Here is a 21,325-nt window from a genome sequence, read left to right as displayed (position 1 = left end):
CACTTATTGCACCTAACCCTATAAACAAATTTCCTTTTCACAACATATTATGAATACACATTGTACACAACATAAATACTGTTCAATTATATACCCAGTAAAGGCATGTGAAATATCCTTGTACACATGTTACTACCTTTGCACCAATTATATACTATATACAAACAATTATACTTCCATTATATTTATATCCCACATTTAGTTTTTAATTAACATTGATCATAGTATTAAGTACTGTGTTGATTCAAGAGTGATATATTTTTCCAAGACATTGGTCTTAAAGTTTTTTTTAAATGTGTGAATGGAATACAAAACAAAGTTATCAGTCTATCCAGCGGTTGTTAAGATGAGAGAATGACAATTTAATAGGAAAACCGGGAGACGCTGCGAGACTTGTCAAGGAGTTGCGTTTGCGTTAGAACAGTGGTTCTTAACCTGGGTTCGATCGAACCCTAGGGGTTCGGTGGAGGTCAAAACACACCTGACTCATCGTGTAAATACAAACTTCTCCCTATCGGCGTATTACGGATACGGCAAAAGCAGAAGTCACACTGATTTGCAGGTGTGTAATTTGTTGTGAGTTTATGCACTGTGTTGGCTTTGTTCTTTGAACAAGGTGATGTTCATGCACGGTTCATTTTATGCACCAGTAAAAAAAACATAGTAACACTTTAGTATGGGGAACATATTCACCATTAATTAGTTGCTTATTAACATGCAAATTAGTAACATATTGGTTCTTAACTAGTCATTATTAAGTACTTATTAATGCCTTATTTGGCGTGACCTTATTATAACCCTAACCCTCTAACCCTGGCCCTAACCCTAACCCTAACCAAATAACTCTAAATTAAGTCTTTGTTACTTAGAATATGTTCCCCTAGTGTCCAAAAAACTATAAATTAAGTCTTTGTTACTTAGAATATCATACCTGCCAACTTTTGAAATCAGAAAAACCTAGTAGCCAGGGTCCAGGGGCCGCAGGCCTCGGTAGGTCCAGGACAAAGTCCTGGTGGGGGGTTCAAAATGATTATTAGCATTCAGACAGGTTAAAATGTTTCTAAAACCATCACTTTTCTATCAGTCACAGTGACTTTTCAAAACAAAAATATTACAGCAAAAATCATATAAAACTTCATGACGACATTTTTTAAATTAATAAAGAGTAATAGAATAGTATGATAGTTATATGTTACGTGTTTTGAACATGTTATCGTTATCACAAATAAAAAGATATACTGTACACAGAAATTATTTTTGATTTGATTTATGGTTTATGTAATAAAAGATTTACTTAAAATGTTATGTTTTGTGAGTTTTTTTATGCTACGAACTGTACTTACCGGCGATGTAAACCGAAGGAGACATTTCTGTAATGAAAGCTGCAACACCCTTTTTAGATCCCATCATCACTGCAGCATTATCGGCAGCAAAGCAAACCAAATTCTGCCAAGGAATTTCGTTTGAGTCTATTTCTTCCGCGAGTATTTTGTAAATGTTTTCGCCTGTGGAAGCCGTATTGCATTCCCTCAAAGACAGAAGTACTGACAATACTCTTCCAATGTCGTCATCGAAATATCGAACACAAATGGGGTACAGTTTTACATCGTCATAATCGGTGCTGCCGTCAGTCGACATGCTAAATGGTTCCGTCTTCATGACATCGGCGATACTTTTTGAGGATTCTGTTCCAAGACACTGAATAATGTTTGATGTTTTGGTTCGACCACATCCATATTTTTTGGCGATTTTCGAGTCGGGAAACATTTTCCGAAATAACTGTCCCATGTGATCAGCCAGTGCAATTGGAAGTTCATGCTCAATTATTGCCTCCGTAAATAAAACTTCGGCATTTATCACATCCAAAGAATCTGTTTGGGCGACGAAAAACGTTGAAAGTTTTCCACTTGTATCGCTAGCAACGGCATTAGACTTGTGTTTTTTTGTCCCAACGTGGTCTTTTACATCGCTAATTCCTCCGTGTCCGATCGAAAAATCTTGTCTGCACAAGGTGCAATTCGCGTAGTTTTCACCCTTTTTGGAACGGATAATTATTCCCGGATAGGCTTTTGAATATTCTTCACGGAATGACTGCAGTTTTCTTTTCGGTTTAAGACTCGTTTGCGATTTTTCTCCGGCTGATTCCATGATCGTTCGCTCATTTGGAAACAATGGCAACTGGTGCCTCATGCTTGGCAGCGGTGCTATAAATAGCCTCGCGCATGGCATTCGGATTGGCTCGATAGAAAGTTACGGGAAGCAGTGTCGATTGTCATTGTTGTTACGCGATTTCGTGAATAAAACTTAAAAAAAAAATGTTTTTTTTAATTAATGAAAAACCATATTTTTTATCACTGCAACCGTAACCCGGAATAGGTTGATGAAAACCGTACTAATTACGGGAAAACCGGAGTAGTTGGCAGGTATGGAATATGTTCCCCATACTAAAGTTTTACCAAAAACATAGAACTTTGTCTTGAATTTGAAAAAAATATATATATATTTTTTTTCACTAAAGAATGCGCATATGAAACTGGTGTGGTTCGGTACCTCCAACAAGATTAAGAACCACTGGTTTAGGCTGAAGTTGCACCTAACCCTATAAACAAATTTCCTTTTCACAACATATTATAAATACACATTGTACACAACATAAATACTGTTCAATTATATACCCAGTAAAGGCATGTGAAATATCCTTGTACACCTTTGCACCAATTATATACTATATGCAAACAATTATACTCCCATTATATTTATATCCCACATTTAGTTTTTAATTAACATTGATCATAGTATTAACTTCTGTGTTGATTCAAGAGTGATATATTTTTCCAAGACATTGGTCTTAAAGTTTTTTTTTAAATGTGTGAATGAAATACAAAACAAAATTATTATTCTATCCAGCGGTTGTTAAGTTGAGAGAATGACAATTTAATAGGAAAACCGGGAGACGCTGCGAGACTTGTCAAGGAGTTGCGTTTGCGTTAGAACAGTGGTTCTTAACCTGGGTTCGATCGAACACTAGGGGTTCGGTGGAGGTCAAAACACACCCGACTCATCGTGTAAATACAAACTTCTCCCTATCGGCGTATTACGGATACGGCAAAAGCAGAAGTCAGACTGATTTGCAGGTGTGTAATTTGTTGTGAGTTTATGCACTGTGTTGGTTTTGTTCTTTGAACAAGGTGATGTTCATGCACGGTTCATTTTATGCACCAGTAAAAAAAAACATAGTAACACTTTAGTATGGGGAACATATTCACCATTAATTAGTTGCTTATTAACATGCAAATTAGTAACATATTGGTTCTTAACTAGTCATTTTTAAGTACTTATTAATGCCTTATTCGGCATGGCCTTATTATAACCCTAGCCCTCTAACCATGGCCCTAAGCCTCTAACCCTAACCCTAACCAAATAACTCTAAATTAAGTCTTTGTTACTTAGAATATGTTCCCCTAGTGTCCAAAAAACTATAAATTAAGTCTTTGTTACTTAGAATATGTTCCCCATACTAAAGTTTTACCAAAAACATAGAACTTTGTCTTGAATTTGAAAAAAATATATATATTTTTTTTTCACTAAAGAATGCGCATATGAAACTGGTGTGGTTCGGTACCTCCAACAAAGTTAAGAACCACTGCTTTAGGCTGAAGTTGCACCTAACCCTAAAAGCAAATTTCCTTTTCACAACATATTATGAATACACATTGTACACAACATAAATACTCCATCCATCCATTTTCTACCGCTTATTCCCTTTGGGGTCGCGGGGGGCGCTGGAGCCTATCTCAGCTACAATCGGGCGGAAGGCGGGGTACACCCTGGACAAGTCGCCACCTCATCGCAGGGCCAACACAGATAGACAGACAACATTCACACTCACATCCACACACTAGGGCCAATTTAGTGTTGCCAATCAACTTATCCCCAGGTGCATGTCTTTGGAAGTGGGAGGAAGCCGGAGTACCCGGAGGGAACCCACGCAGTCACGGGGAGGACATGCAAACTCCACACAGAAAGATCCCGAGCCCGGGATTGAACCCAAGACTGCAGGACCTTCGTATTGTGAGGCAGATGCACTAACATAAATACTGTTCAATTATATACCCAGTAAAGGCATGTGAAATATCCTTGTACACGTTAAACCTTTGCACCAATTATATACTATATACAAACAATTATACTTCCATTATATTTATATCCCACATTTAGTTTTTAATTAACATTGATCATGTTGATTCAAGAATGATATATTTTTCCAAGACATTGGTCTTAAAGTTTTTTTTAAATGTGTGAATGGAATACAAAACAAAGTTATCAGTCTATCCAGCGGTTGTTAAGATGAGAGAATGACAATTTAATAGGAAAACCGGGAGACGCTGCGAGACTTGTCAAGGAGTTGCGTTTGCGTTGGAAGCACCGCGAGGAAGAGCAATGATGAAGATGATTAGCGAGGAATGGAAGGCATATGGCGGCCGTGTGTGTCGGCTCCCCTCCCCCTCCCTGGCTGGCTGGCTGGCGGCTCCAACAGCAGCAGCGGAGACTTCACTTTTTGAAGCCGTGGCATGAATGATCTCATCGGAACCTCATCTCCGCTTTCCCTGCCGTCGATCCTATGAGCGAGGCCGGAATCCAATAAGACGAAGAGCAGGTGAGTGCCGCCATGTCAATAAGTCCCCGGGACGCTCATGTCTTTCTTGGTTTTTAGCAAGTTTAAAAAAGTGCTTTCGGTGACGGCGGCAGAAGGAGGAAGAGGCACCGCGGAGGAATGGGTGGGCTCTCGGCGCGGCTAATTAGCTTGCCGTTTTCGCCTTTAAGACGCGAAAGATGAAACCGGCGACACGCACCGGCGCTTGGTGACTTTTAACCCCGATTAAGAGCCCTTTTCGCCAGCTTCTTGCAACATTGGAGCCCGCTCCGCTTTCCCCCCCAGCGAGCTAAGCTAGCCGGGGGGCTAGCGGCTAGCTTAGCAGCGCAAAATGGCCTCATTGTCGCGCTGGAAAGACAAAAGCACACCGCGGCTAAGACGCCCGCTCGTCGCTCTCAGCGCCGAGCGGCTCGCGTCAATGGACCCGCGCGACGTCCGCCTTTCCGCGGCGAATAGCGTCGTCGTGGTGCCGGGCGATAGAGAAAGAAACGATAAGGATGAGTGTTATTGATTAATGACGGCGAGCAGGGCCGCGCGGTGGGGGATGGGCCAAGCTAGCAGCCATTGACGTAAAGCGACACTGCGTCTTGTGTCCGTCAACACCAAACACACTTTGTTTACGTCTTCTATTACTCACTTATTACATTAAAACACACTTATGTATTTTTATTGATTTTTTTTTTTGCTTTAATCTCACACGCTCTTTTAGGCGCGATAAAGTGACTACAAAGTGTTTTTTCTTAACATGACGCGAAACTCCTTATATTTTTCTTTTTTTTTTCGTGGAATGATGAGCTTTATTTTTGTGGGTGACATTACAAGTGTAGTTTAGAACATTTTGAAAGAACAAATTAAGCTCAATGTCAGCATTTATTGTTTTGGTTTTTAAGGAGAGAAAAAAAGTACACATTATACCGTATTTTTCGGACTATAAGTCGCAGTTTTTTTCATAGTGCGACTTATACTCAGGAGCGACTGTAAATTATGAACACATTACCGTAAAAATCAAATATTACCGTATTTTCCAGACTATAAGTCGCAGTTTTTTTTCATAGTTTGCGACTTATACTCAGGAGCGACCGTAAATTATGAACACATTACCGTAAAATATCAAATAATATTACCGTATTATTCGGACTATAAGTCGCAGTTTTTTTTCATAGTGTGGCCGGGGGGTGCGACTTATACTCAGGAGCGACCGTAAATTATGAACACATTAACGTAAAATATCAAATAATATTACCGTATTTTTCAGACTATAAGTCGCAGTTTTTTTCATAGTTTGGCCAGGGGTGCGACTTATACACAGGAGCGACCGTAAATTATTAACACATTACCGTAAAATATCAAATAATATTACCGTATTTTTCGGACTATAAGTCAGTTTTTTTCATAGTTTGGGGGTGTGACTTATACACAGGAGCGACCGTAAATTATGAACACATTACCGTAAAAATCAAATAATATTACCGTATTTTTCGGACTATAAGTCGCAGTTTTTTTTCATAGTTTGGCCGGGGGTGCGACTTATACTCAGGAGCGACCGTAAATTATGAACACATTACCGTAAAATATCAAATAATATTACCGTATTTTTCGGACTATAAGTCACAGTTTCTTTCATAGTTTGGGGGTGTGACTTATACACAGGAGCGACCGTAAATTATGAACACATTACCGTAAAAATCAAATAATATTACCGTATTTTCCGGATTATAAATCGCAGTTTTTTTTCATAGTTTGGCCGGGGGTGCGACTTATACTCAGGAGCGACTTATGTGTGAAATTATTAACCCTATTCCGTAAAATATCAAATAATATTATTTAGCTCATTCACGTAAGAGACTAGACGTATAAGATTTCTTGGGATTTAGCGATTAGGAGTGACAGATTGTTTGGTAAACGTATAGCATGTTCTATATGTTATAGTTATTTGAATGACTCTTACCATAATATGTTACGTTAACATACCAGGCACTTTCTCAGTTGGTTATTTATGCCTCATATAACGTACACTTATTCCGCCTGTTGTTCACTATTCTTTATTTATTTTAAATTGCCTTTCGAATGTCTATTCTTGGTGTTGGCTTTTATCAAATAAATTTCCCCCAAAAATGCGACTTATACTCCAGTGCGACTTATATATGTTTTTTTCCTTCTTTATTATGCATTTTCGGTCGGTGCGACTTATACTCCGGAGCGACTTATACTCCGAAAAATACGGTACATAGCTTAGTCCGGTGTTTTTCAAAAATAAAATGTTTTTTTTTTCAAATTCAAGACAAAGTTATATGTTTTTGGTAACACTTTAGTATGGGTAACACATTCTAAGTAACAAAGACTTAATTTAGAGTTATTTGGACACTATGGGAACATATTCTAAGTAATAAAGACTTAATTTAGAGTTATTTGCTTAGGGTTAGAGGGTTCGGGTTATAATAAGGCCATGCCGAATAAGGCATTAATAAGTACTTAATAATGACTAGTTATAAGCCAATATGTTCCTAATTTGCATGTTAATAAGCAACTAATTAATGGTGAATATGTTCCCCATACTAAAGTGTTACCATGTTTTTTTACTGGTGCATAAAATGAACCGTGCATGAACATCACCTTGTTCAAACAACAAAACCAACACAGTGCATAAACTCACAACAAATTACACACCTGCAAATCAGTCAGCTGTTGCAGTATCCGTAATACGCCGATGGGGAGAAGTTTGTATTTACACGATGAGTCGGGTGTGTTTTGATCTCCGCCGAACCCCTGAGGCCGACTCACCGAACCCCTAGGGTTCGATCGAACCCAGGTTAAGAACCACTGGTCTAGTCTCTTACATGAATGAGCTAAATATTATTATTTGATATTTTACGGTAATGTGTTAATAATTTCACACATAAGTCGCTCCTGAGTATAAGTCGCACCCCTGGCCAAACTATGGAAAAAAACTGCGACTTATAGTCCGAAAAATACGGTACATAGCTTAGTCCAGTGTTTTTCAACCACGGTGCCACGGCAATACAGTCGGGTGTGCCGTGGGAGATGATCTAATTTCACCTATTTGGTTAAAAATATTTTCGGCAAACCAGTAATTATAGTCTGCAAATTATGTGTTGTTGTCGAGTGTCGATGCAGAGTAACCGTGTAATACTCTTCCATATTAGTAGGTGGCAGCCGGTAGATAATTGCTTTGTAGATGTCGGAAACAGCGGGAGGCAGAGTGCAGGTAAAAAGGTGTCTAATGCTTAAACCAAAAATAAACAAAAGGTGAGTGCCCCTAAGAAAAGGCATCGAAGCTTAGTGAAGGCTATGCAGAACGGAACTAAAACCGAACTGGCTACAAAGTAAACAAAAACAGAATGCTGGACGACAGCAAAGACTTACAGCGGCGCAAAGACGGCGTCCACAATGTACATCCGAACATGACATGACAATCAACAATGTCCCCACAAAGGAGGATAAAAACAACTAAAATATTCCTGATTGCTAACACAAAGTAGATGCGGGGAAATAGCGCTCAAAGGAAGACCTGAAACTGCTACAGGAGAATACCAACAAAACAGGAAAAGCCACCAAAATAGGAGCACAAGACAAGAGCTAAAACACTACACACAGGAAAACTCCAAATAAGTCACAGCGTGATGTGACAGGTGGTGACAGTACACCTTTTTTGAGACAAGAGCTATATTGATGCATGGTTGGTTACGGTTTGAAGTCATATCCAACAATTACGACAACGATTTTTTACTGTCAACTGAGTTTAGTTTTTTAATGATTTCTGCTGGTGGTGTGCCTCTGCATTTTGTCAATGTAAAAAATGCGCCTTGGTTCAAAAAAGGTTGAAAAACACTAGCTTATTAGTCAGTGTCAAAACACTGTGGTACACTTTCAACGAAAATCTTATTTGGTACAACAAAAGCAAAATACCACATTTAAACTGAAACTACAAACTTTATTGAAAAACGCAATGCGGAGAAGACATTTGGGGTATATTTAGTATCCTATTTAGCTAAATGTACACAATTATGCATTTTAGTGCGGCTTGAAACAAACTCCTACATTATGTACCAAGTGTTGAGGTGGCTGCAGCCTCTCATACACACATTGAGACCCAGTGCCCTTTTATTTTGCAAGTACTGGTAGGACAAAGTATCAGGCATTTTTCTTTGTTGGATGTATTAGTATAACATCAAGAAATTATCATTCGATAAAAGACTACAGTTGTATGATTTGTGTTGCACCACAAACATTTTGTATCCAACTCAAACCAGGCTAATTTTAGTTGGCAAAAATCTGTATCTATTACAGTCAGATTTTGTTTTTAAGTACTCTTATTATTCACCGCATTTGTACTTTTGTATTGTTGTATAAACTTCCATAACGTAGTGATGTCACAACCTCAGCCTGGTAAACAGCAGGAAATAAAGACGTTCAAAATGACATCCAGGAAGCCAACGTGACTTTGTGTTCAATGTGTGCTTGATGTGTTGATGACATTCTACACTATAACCACTTTTAACCATTTTGGCTGGATTTATTCCCTTTTCCCCCCCTCCCAGTTTCTATGACTAGTTTTAATGCCTTTTGATTAGCGAGTTAGTGCTCTGTGTAGCTTGTCTTGTTTAACAGGCTAACAAACAGGAAGACATCACATGATCACCATTGCCTTCTTACCCTTTCTTTAATTACATGATTTTTTTAGATTTGCAGGCACCGTCTTTGAACACTAAATCCACTTAACTTACATTTGCTCAAAATATGGTGACTTTGAACCTAAAGAGGACAGTTGCTGTTATTTATCTTTCATTGTTGCTTTTCATGTGGACTTGTGTCTATTTTTGTATTGATTTAAAATGTCAATATGTGGGTTTTTTTATCCTTTATGCACAGAGTGGGACTTCACCATGTTCTAATTGTATTGTGTCGTTTGGAGCATTTAACCGGCCTTGAAAAATGACAAATGTACTTTATGGCTGCAATACAGTGACTGTTTTGTAATTGTGTATTTTTCCCCCCCCCAACACTAATGTGTCAAAAATGTCTGCTAATACTACTTTGTGTCTGTGGAGGGTGTTTGAAAAGATCCCACAGAGGAATGTGAATAGAGCGCAGCAGTGCTGGATTGTGCCTGATGACGGAAAGTTAAAAAAAAAGAAATAAGCGTCAGGCTGTGGTTCCGAGTGGCTTCACCGAGATCCACGCTCTTTTTTTTTTTCGGGACCGTAAAACGTTGGCAGGAGTTTTGTTTTAATTCGTGGACTAGAAATCAGGAAGTCAACTCCGCTTTTCCTCCCCTCCCAGTGACGAGTCCAAATCTCGTTCTACCGGTTTGGACGCGTGTAACCTGATCTGTCTTGCAAACATTAGTGGCCGCTGTACTGTCAATCATGTCAATGCTCTGACTTGTCAATCAACTTCCTATTGATGGGCTATTTTCTTGCTCACAGGTGGCAGTGGGAGCACGTCACTTTTTTTGTTTTTTCTTTTCTTTGTGTTCTTGTTCTCCTGCTAGCTTGTGCTTACTTTGATGCAGCGCCCGCATTTAGTTGGCAAAGCGTGCTATTTTTGGTGGCTCCGTGGTCTGTTAAAAGTGTGGTTGTTCCGCCCAGCAGGAGTCTTGCCTCAGACTGGCCTAAAATGGGCAGAAATGGCGCAGAACAAAAGCTGCTTGTCGCTCATACAAACGTACTAGAAGCGTTGCAGCCGGGACCACGCTGCTATGCTATTGCCTGTGCCTCTCAACAGGAAAGGTATAGCAAACTTTTTACAGACGACAAAAACCCAAACTCCCACAAACAGACACTTTGTTTAGTGTAGCGTCCTGTAGAGTTCATTCACAAAGTCACAGCTGCTTCTTGCACACCAGCTGGATTTACACTGCATGGTTTGACATCCGACGTAAATAAGTCGCTAAAGACGATGAAAATGATACAGTAGCGCTACATTGGCAATGAGCTATGGCGTAGATCAGTGTTTTTTTCCACCAAGTACCACCTCAGAAAACACTAAAATGGCCCACATTAAGATACAGTATAGTAGGCCTCAGTATTCATTAAAAACAAAGCAGAGGTTTTATTTACCAATACTTTTGGTCGCACAGTTTGAACAGTAACACTGTTTGTTTGAATATAGGACAAAAAACACTGCACTTTAATCAAGTCATTCTTTGGCGTACCAATAGACCAGGGGTGTCTAGCTCATTTGAGCTCAGGGACCACTTGGTAAAATCATGGCATGATAACTTGAAAATAAAGACAGCTTCAGATTGTCTTTGTTTGAAAAGAGAACAAATCCTAATGTTTTTTTACACTTGCATTTTGCGGTCAACAGTAGGGGTGTAACGGTACACAAAAATTTCGGTTCGGTACGTACCTCGGTTTAGAGGTCACAGTTCGGTTCATTTTTGGTACAGTAAGAAAACAACAAAATATACATTTTCGGGTTATTTATTTACCAAATTTGCAAAATCTTCCACCAAAAATATTTTTCTCAGTGGAATATTTGATGTGAAGTAATGGGAACCTTGGATAGGTCAATAATTCATAATAACATTGATTTTGATTCAATATTATGTTTTGAGCAATGACAGTTTGAAAAAAAAAAAAAAACAGCTTTGTTTTATTAGTCAACATTGCGACTTTTTCTAAATTACATTTAACCTTTAAGCTTTTTTATTTCACTTTTGTTATGTTTTTGTTTATTTTAATAGTATTTTTAGAATGTGCCGTGGGCCTTTAAAACATCAGCTGTGGGCACACTTTTGACACCCCTGCTATAGATAATAAAAAATTAAATCTGATAAATCGTTACACCCCTAGTTAATCGTATTCTATCATTTGTCGTTATTTATACTTTCCCAATAATCATCAGTCAAATAGGTGGAATTGAGTCGGGCAGAGTTTTAAAATGCTTGCGTTGGTGTTAATTTTTAATCTATCAGAAGATTGAATTAATAATATCAAAAGCAAGTTACAGGATGTTATTAATGTAATTTACTCATTTTCCTCAGCTGATGTTTATTTTGTACATATGTATCCACAACAAAACTTGCCAATTTGGAATTATTTTAGCATATTTATGTGCCCCCAGAAAATGTGTCCCCAGCAACAGGACATGTACAGATGATCAAATATGACAGGTTACATTACCAACAACATATTTGACAATGCAGGCATGAACGTAACAACTCACATTTTGTATACTATCTCTAATAAGCAGTGTAATTACTAGGGGTGTAACGGTACGTGTATTTGTATTGAACCGTTTCGGTACAGGGGTTCCGGTTCGGTTCGGAGGTGTACCGAACGAGTTTCCACACGGACATATTAAGTAGCGTAACGCACGTTGTGTAAACAATGCACACTGAGGCACAACACACGGCATGCTAGCAGCTAACGGGCTAGGATAGACTGACCATACGTCCTCTTTTCACCGGACATGTCCTCTTTTGCGGAGCTGTCAGGCCGGAGTTTCTTAATTGCCTCAAATGTCGGTTGCGTGTATTTTCAATGTACGTTCAGGGTTAAGAAGGGGTTAAAAACAAAACAAATTGTGCGTGCAGCAGCATTGGTGAGGGAGGGGCAGAGACAGAGAGAGAGAGAGAGTTATGATAAACGCGCATGCGTCGCCAGGCTCTGCTTTTTATCCATAGATTTATCAGATTTTATTTTTTATTATCTATAGCAGGGGTGTCAAAAGTGTGCACCGGAGGCCATTTGCGGCCCACAGCTAATGTTTTAAAGGCCCACGGCACATTCTAAAAATACTATTAAAATAAACAAAAACATAACAAAAGTGAAATAAAAAAGCTTGAAGGTTAAATGTAATTTAGTAAAAGTTGCAATGTTGACTAATAAAACAAAGCTTTTTTTTTTTCTTTCAAACTGTCATTGCTCAAAACACAATATTGAATCAAAATCAATGTTACCGTATTTCCTTGTATTGCCACTGGGTATGTAGTATGCGCATGCCTCGATTTACCGCCGGGTCTAACTCAATTCGCAAAATAATTAGCGCATGCCTAGAATTACCGCCGGTTCAAACTAGTTTCGCAAAATAATTAGCGCATGCCTAGAATTACCGCCGGGTCAAACTCATTTCGCAAAATAATTAGCATATGCCTAGAATTACCGCCGGGTCAAACTCGTTTCGCAAAATAATTAGCGTATGACTAGAATTACTGCCGGGTAAGTCACCTACTTACTACGTTTTATATAATTGCAATTCTTATTATTAATATTGTGTTAGTTTGTAGTGGTGGAGAGCTGACTTTTTGTTGTTGGAGTTGCGTCTTTCAAAGCGCTTTATTTTGAAAAAATGTTTTATTAATACAGCTGCGTGTGTCAAATATGAGTCATTTTGATGCAGTTGTACGAGTAACATTTCAGAAACAAACCATGAGCTAAGAAAACCTGCCAACAGGCGGTAATAATGTTATTTTAATTGCCTTTTCAGACCCAAACAAAAAGAACTCCCGGGATGATTCACTGTGCTTTACATTTTATTGCGGCATTAAGCGATGTCATGATGGTATCCTTACATCACACTCAAATTTATAAGCGCATGCCTAAATTTACCGCATACCTTTGGTAAGCGCCGGAATGAGAAGAGGTTTTAAATTAATTACCGCCCGGGCGCTAATTCAAGGAAATACGGTATTATGAATTATTGACCTATCCAAGGTTCCGAGTACTTCACATCAAATATTCCACTAAGAAAAATATTTTTGGTGGAAAATTTTGCAAATTTGGTAAATAAATAACCAAAAAAATTATATTTGTTGTTTTCTTACTGTACCGAAAATGAACCAAACCGTGACCTCTAAACCGAGGTACGTACCGAACCAAATTTTTGTGTGCCGTTACACCGCTCGTAATTACTAGTGTCCAAACAGGAAGTGTTGCCTCTATCTTGTCTAGGACATAGCTACGCCCCTTTTAAAGCAATGTGCGCTCTTAAGAATTGCGACATCCAGTGGACACATTTGGAACAGTAGTTTCTTTTATTCCAAAAATTTCAGCTCATTTTTATACTTAGCAAACTCATCTTGTGTACGTTTTACAGCCCGCGTACCACAGTTTGAGAATTACTGGCGTAGATATTAGGAGTCTAGTGATTGTGGTTTGATTTTTAAAATATAACATCAAACTAAGTGCTACTAATTAACGGGGTCTGCAGTACAAAACATTTACAAGGTTTCTTCTTGAGCAATGCAGACAACTATTATTTTAGTACCATGTATTATTGGTTGAAGTGCAGCATTAATAGTTCAGCTTGTAGCTCCGTTCCCCGTCTTGTCTAAACAATGGCGGGACACTTCTTTCCTCTTATCCACTCGTCTTAGTCCGTATTCCACCGGAAAGACCCCACACAGGAGACGAACAGAAGCTCTAGCTTTTCCTTGGCCACAGTCTGGGGCTGCACCAGACCAGTTTTCAGACTAAATGTGTCACTAGTGGGCTGGGCGACATGGCTGAAAACTGTATCACGATATAAGTTTTCCGATATTAACAAACGTTACTAAATGTTAAAACATTTTATTTGAAATGTAACTTCCTCTTGAGTTATAATCCACTTAGCTATCGAAGCATAAAGGAAATGTCAACACAATTCAAAAATCACAAAAACTGAACAATAACCTCTTTAAATGAAGATAAAAAATAAGGGATGTGTAATAAATGCTTAATACGGTGGAATAAATAGTGCATTAGGTGTGAAAATGTAAACAGAGAAACCTGACAAGAAGTATTTTTTGCAGGTTTAGTACTAGGAAGTTACAGCCGTGTAACATTTAATTTGGTCTGTTATACTTATTTAAGTATGGACATGAATTTATGTTACGCATTAATTCATATTTAAATATACCATACCAACTTTATTTATAAAGCCCTTTAAAAACAACCACAGTTGAAGAACAAAGGGCTGTACACCACAAAAAAATAGAGGCAAAGGACAGACTAAAAAAATAACATTTAAAACAGAAGCAAAATACACATTGAAAAAGCAAATACCGTATTTTTCGGACTATAAGTCGCAGTTTTTTTCATAGTTTGGCCGGAAGTGCGACTTATACTCAGGAGCGACTTATGTGTGAAATTATTAACACATTACCGTAAAAAATCAAATAATATTATTTAGCTCATTCACGTAAGAGACTAGACGTATAAGATTTCATGGGATTTAGCGATTAGGAGTGACAGATTGTTTGGTAAACGTATAGCATGTTCTATATGTTATAGTTATTTGAATGACTCTTACCATAATATGTTACGTTAACATACCAGTTGGTTATTTATGCCTCATATAACGTACACTTATTCAGCCTGTTGTTCACTATTCTTTATTTATTATAAATTGCCTTTCAAATGTCTATTCTTGGTGTTGGCTTTTATCAAATACATTTCCCCCAAAAATGTGACTTATACTTCAGTGCGACTTATATATGTTTTTTTCCTTCTTTATTATGCATTTTCGGCTGGTGCGACTTATACTACGGAGCGATTTATACTCCAAAAAATATGGTACAAATTACCCTAAGAACAATTTGTTAGATAAAAAGCAGTTAAAAACAGTTGGGTTAAAAACCACTGGGGAAAAAAAGGGTTTTAAGAAGGGTCTTAAAAGTAGCCAAAGAAGGGGCCTGTCTCACAATATTATTGGACCAAATTATTCTAAAGTAGCACATGTGTTATTTATTTTATTCATACAGTCCTGCACTTTAGTTCTTACCTGTTGTTTCCGTACATCCGAATAGGGAACGGACGAGGGTTAAAAAGAGAAACACTATTCCAAAAATTCCAAAAATCTGTCATAATCTCAAGCTGACAATTTATTCGCTCTCTGCAGCACTCATTGTACTTTTTGTTCTCACTCCATGCAGAGAATCAACAGCGAGACAACAAGATGGCGCAACCGAACTTGATAATTGATACTGTTCACGATTGGCTTTCGCATTTCCCTCCTATTGCTCACTTCTGATTTTGCTCGGTTAAAAGACCGCGAGTGCTTTTGTTCATGCAACCAACCATGCTTCATTATTTACGGTTTCTTCCGACCACAAAAAAAAAACGGGATCTAACTCACCAACTAACCTTTAGAAGAAGAAAAATATTTTTCCATATATTAGCAGCATCGGACTATAAGCCGCAGATTGCGACATGAGTTATTTGGTAAGATTCTGTATATGTTTATTTACATACCTTGTTTTCAAACAGTGTCTGTAACACGGCGGTAAAACGGTTGATCAAACAAAACGGAAGTCATCGTGTGGAAGCTAGCTCTCCAATCGGCTAAACAGACTCCATAACTCCACGGTGACGTTTTGGTGAATTTACAAAACTGAAACAATACCAAAAAGAGTGCCATTGTAAGTTAATAATACTAGCACAGAGACTTGTAAACGTGTTGGCATATTAGCTAATGCTAACAACGCTAGCTCAATTACATTACGATAGCAGGTACAAATATGCATGAAAACACTCCTACAGATATCACAAATGGGACGGTTTAGTAAGTATAAACAGTTTGTTATATTGTAACCTACTCAGTGGCCTAGTGGTTAGAGTGTCCGCCCTGAGATCGGTAGGTTGTGAGTTCAAACCCCGGCCGAGTCATACCAAAGACTATAAAAAAATGGGACCCATTACCTCCCTGCTTGGCACTCAGCATCAAGGGTTGGAATTGGGGGTTAAATCACCAAAATGATTCCCGGGCGCGGCCACCGCTGCTGCCCACTGCTCCCCTCACCTCCCAGGGGGTGAACAAGGGTGATGGGTCAAATGCAGAGAATAATCTCGCCACACCTAGTGTGTGTGTGACAATCATTGGTACTTTAACTTTAACTTTAAAATAGGGGTGTAACGGTACACAAAAATTTCGGTTCGGTACTTACCTCGGTTTAGAGGTCACGGTTCGGTTAATTTTCGGTACAGTAAGAAAACAACAAAATATAAATTTTGGGGTTATTTATTTACCAAATTTGCAAAATCTTACACCAAAAATATATTTCTTAGTGGAATATTTGATGTGAAGTAATGGGAACCTTGGATAGGTCAATAATTCATAATAACATTGATTTTGATTCAATATTATGTTTTGAGCAATGACAGTTTGAAAGAAAAAAAAAACAGCTTTGTTTTATTAGTCAACATTGCAACTTTTTCTAAATTACATTTAACCTTTTTGTTTATTTTAGTAGTATTTTTATAATGTGCCGTGGGCCTTTAAAACATTAGCTGTGGGCCGCAAATGGCCTCCGGGGCACACTTTTGACACCCCTGCCATAGATAATAAAAAATTAAATGTGATGAATCTATGGATAGAAAGCAGAGCCTGGCGACGCATGCGCGTTTATCATAACTCTCTCGCTCTCTCTGTCTCTGCCCCTCTCTCACCAATGCTGCTGCCCGCACAATTTGTTTTGTTTTTAACCCCTTCTTAACCCTGAACGTACATTGAAAATACACGCAACCCTAACTCAAAATGCCGGACATTTGAGGCATTTAAGAAACTCCGCCCTGACAGCTCCGCAAAAGAGGACATGTCCGATGAAAAGAGGACGTATGGTCAGTCTATCGTAGCCCGTTAGCTGCTTGCATGCCGTGTGTTGTGCCTCGGTGTGCATTGTTTACACAATGTGCGTTACGCTACTTAATATGTCCGTGTGGAAACTCGTTCGGTACACCTCCGAACCGAACCGGAACCCCTGTACCGAAACGGTTCGATACAAATACACGTACCGTTAAACCCCTATTGTAAAACTTACATGCGTCGCTTGGAGTGATGAATGACTAATCCATTGGAGTAGAACGCTATGGACGGCTAGAAGACTGAACAGCGCTCCAGTTTAAAAAGGGAAAAGAAACACGACAGATAAATGCACCTGCAGTAAGCAAATTCCCCCCAAAGATGGCGCCATAGCACAAACAATAAAACCCCATGTCTGTGTTTTTTGTTTGTTATGTTATGTTATTTTCATTTATTTTGCGCCCCCAATCAACTGTTACATCAGCCCGGGGCGCAGTTTTTAATACAATTATTTTAATTATTGCCGTCAGCAAAGAAAAATCCATAAATTAGCTGCACCATCTTATAAGCCGCAGGGTTCGAACCATGGGGGGGAAAAAAGTAGCAGCATTTTTTATTACCCATTACAAATGTATCGCTATTTACAGTGATATCGGTTTATCTGCCCGGCCCGAGACACACTTCCCGTCCCTCACTTAATGCGTACCATGTGGGAACACTGAATCCGCATCCGCCGTTACACTCCTGGTAAACTGGTTCTATAAAAAAAAAACAGAAGATAGGAGTAAACTTGACATAAAAGCACAGCAAAAAGCGTTGGATGTAGGGTCACAACTAGGGCTGCAACAACTAATCGATTAAATCTAGGGATGTCCGATAATGGCTTTTTGCCGATATCCGATATTCCGGCTTTTGTCCAACTCTTTAATTACCGATACCGATATCAACCGACACCGATATCAACCGATACTGATTTATACAGTCGTGGAATTAACACATTATTATGACTAATTTGGACAACCAGGTATGGTGAAGATAAGGTCCTTATTAAAAAAATTAATTAAATAAATAAATTATAAAAAAATGTTTGAATAAAAAAGAAAGTAAAACAATACAAAAACAGTTACATAGAAACTAGTAATTAATGAAAATGAGTAAAATGAACTGTTAAAGGTTAGTACTATTAGTGGACCAGCAGCACGCACAATCATGTGTTCTTACGGACTGTATCCCTTGCAGACTGTATTGATATATATTGATATATAATGTAGGAACCACAATATTAATAACAGAAAGAAACAACCCTTTTGTGTGAATGAGTGTGAATGAGGGAGGTTTTTTGGGTTGGTGCACTAATTGTAAGTGTATCTTGTGTTTTTTATGTTGATTTAATAAAAAAAATTTAAAAAAACGATACCGATAATAATAAAAAAACGATACCGATAATTTCCGATATTACATTTTAAAGCATTTATCGGCCAATAATATCGGCAGCCCGATATTATCGGACATCTCTAATTATATCGATTAAAATCGATTATAAAAATAGTTGCCGATTAATTTAGTCATCGATTCGTTGGATCTATGCTATGCGCAGAGGCTTTATTTTTATTTTATTTTTTTAATTTTTTTTATAAACTGCAACATTTACAAACAGTTGAGAAACAATAATCAAATTAAGTATGGTGCCAGTATGCTGTTTTTCTTCTAATAAAATACTGGAAAGGATAGAAATGTAGTTTGTCTCTTTTATCCGATTATTAATCGATTAATCGAAGTAATAATCGACAGATTAATCGATGATCAAATTAGTCGTTAGTTGCAACCCTAGTCACAACATGGGAATTGGGCGCGACACGCTGACCTGCGGTGTAAATCCAGGCCAATATTGCAGCACATAGCCTCCATAGCTCTCACACACATACATATATACATACATATATACAACAGTTCCCCTCTTAGTGAACAGCAGGATTGTTGTCCGTGTGCCGACTTTTGTGTCTAAATGGTTTTTTCTTTGTCCTCTGGCCGCCATCAGACAGACGCCATGTTTCCAAAGGGCACCAAGCGTAAGTTCGCCGACCCCGGAGAGGAAGCGGCCTCCAGCGGCGGCAGCCAGAGTCCCGTGACGCGGACGCCGTCGCCCTCGTACAGCCTCCAGCGCCAGTCGCTGCTGGACATGTCGCTGATCAAGCTGCAGCTGTGCCACATGCTGGTGGAGCCCAACCTCTGCCGCTCGGTGCTCATAGCCAACACGGTGCGGCAGATCCAGGAGGAGATGACGCAGGACGGCACCTGGCAGATCATGACCCAGGCCCTGGCCGCCGCCCAGTGTCCCAGCGACCGCCTGGTGGCCACCGAGGTGCTCTGCCGGCAGTCGGACCCGGCGGCCCAGGCGGGCCAGAGCCCCAAGCCCTACCCGGTGGTGGGCCTGGACGAGGGCTACCACTCGGAGGAGGTGGTGATGGAGGGGGACGTGGACAAGGAGGTCATGTCCACTTTGTCGCCCGTCTCGCCGCAGCTGTCGACGGCGTCCTACCTGGTGGGGCCCTTCGGGATGGGGCCCTGCTGGGAGGACCAGGAGGACGACGGGGAGTGCGAGGACGAGGAGGAGGACGACATCGAGGAGTGCGTGTCGGAGGGGGAGGCGGAGGAGGCGGAGCGACCTGAGGCGGACTCTCGGCCGGGGGAGCAGGTCTTCGGGACCTTTGAGATCAAGCACCCGCCGCCGCCCCCGCCGGACTCTGCGTTGGAAGAACTGTTTTCGGACGTGGACCCGTCCTACTACGAACTGGACACGGTGCTGACGGGCATGCAGAGCGCCCCCAAGATGGGACCTTACGACCTCCTGGAGAGCCTCTCCTCCCACGGGCCGCCCTCCCTCAGCTCCAGCGCCAGCTGCAGGTCGGACCTGAACGAACTGGACCACATCATGGAGATCATAGTGGGCTCCTGAAAGGCGCCGCATTCCCTGGGACTTTGTGAATGTGCTTTTGATTGTGGGGAAATTTTGGGAAAAGGGGGGGGATTAACTGCGAGCCAAAAAAAGATTTTTGGATTGGCAGCTCACATTGGGACCTTTTATTTTTTTTTTAACTCTTCTTCCAGTGTATTCCAAACATGACTTGGAGAAATTCTCAAGCAGTCCATTTCTTACTTTGTCGAGGGTCTGACTCGGTCCTCTCTGCGCATTCTCCGCGTTTACGTCCGCCATCGGAGCTCCTCCTACGGCTATTTATTGCAAGTCGTCACACTACAACACAACCACGTCAATCCAAATCTATGAATGGATGCATATTTTCCTAAAGATCTGAGCAAATATGAATGGAGTCTATGTATATGTATGTATGTGTATATAGAAATATATTTTTTTGCATTATACAGTTGGGGGATTTTGCAAGTATCCTTTGATATATTATTATTTTTTCTGTCCCCCCCAGCCCCCTCCCCCCAAGCGGTTTTTAAGATTTTAATGTAGCCGGATTCGAGACTCAAGTGTCTTCCTGAGGTTTGGTGGACCGGAGCCAGACCGGCACGTTCCTGCATTACAGGCGCTGTTCCGTCACTCTCCAAAGCTTTTATCCAGGGAAGCAAACATTTCTACGCAGCTCATGAAGAAGCCATATTTCTTTAATTTATTATGTTTTTATTTATTGTATTTATTCTACCTAGGTACATACAATGTCCAGTCCACCATTAGGCCCCACATTTTGGTTTGAGCGCAGCACCTGTTTTTTCCCACCCCAATAACCAGGTCACAAGTCCAGTCACTATGCAGCTCTGTCATGCGCGTTACAAAATGATTGTATCCGACTCCAACTAAGTCCTTTAAGTCCTTTTATGCAACAGTTGCCTTTTCTCCTGAAGATGTGCTAAATGCAATGTTTTCATCCCAAATGGGTTCTCGCGGCGATGAAGAGACGAACTCAGGCAAAGGAGATGTATTGACACAAATACAGTATTGATACCCAACACTCCTGAAGGATGTCACGCTGGTCTGAATGGGAGCTAGAACTTCAAAGACTTATTACCGTTGTAAAATGTATGCATTTTTTTATATTAAGGAAAAAAAACAAACATTGTAGCGTCTTTGTAAATATTTTTTATAATAAAAGCTGCAACTATTGATTGTGTCGTGTGGTTTTA

At 39.7% G+C, this 21,325-nt stretch overlaps 1 protein-coding gene across 4 annotated transcripts; it reads left to right on the top strand.

Moving 5' to 3' along the window:
* The first annotated feature begins 4,415 nt into the window (after window positions 1-4,415).
* cdca4 (cell division cycle associated 4) lies at window positions 4,416-21,305 on the top strand. 4 transcript variants are annotated; one of them, XM_061987430.2, is made up of 3 exons: window positions 4,416-4,657; window positions 10,267-10,404; window positions 19,218-21,305. In XM_061987430.2, the coding sequence occupies exon 3, from the start codon at window positions 19,227-19,229 to the stop codon at window positions 20,133-20,135; it is 909 nt and encodes a 302-aa protein (XP_061843414.1). In that variant the 5' UTR covers window positions 4,416-4,657; window positions 10,267-10,404; window positions 19,218-19,226; the 3' UTR covers window positions 20,136-21,305. The 4 variants fall into 4 exon arrangements, with proteins under 4 accessions (XP_061843414.1, XP_061843416.1, XP_061843413.1 ...); XM_061987432.2 differs by having other exon boundaries at window positions 10,264-10,404; XM_061987429.2 differs by lacking the exon at window positions 10,267-10,404 and having other exon boundaries at window positions 4,418-4,657.
* The last annotated feature ends 20 nt before the right edge of the window (window positions 21,306-21,325 follow it).

Source organism: Nerophis lumbriciformis, linkage group LG26, assembly GCF_033978685.3.
Source record: "Nerophis lumbriciformis linkage group LG26, RoL_Nlum_v2.1, whole genome shotgun sequence".
Classification (NCBI taxonomy): domain Eukaryota; kingdom Metazoa; phylum Chordata; class Actinopteri; order Syngnathiformes; family Syngnathidae; genus Nerophis; species Nerophis lumbriciformis.
Note: the sequence above shows the minus strand (reverse complement) of the source record. Positions and strands in the feature narration are given on the sequence as shown.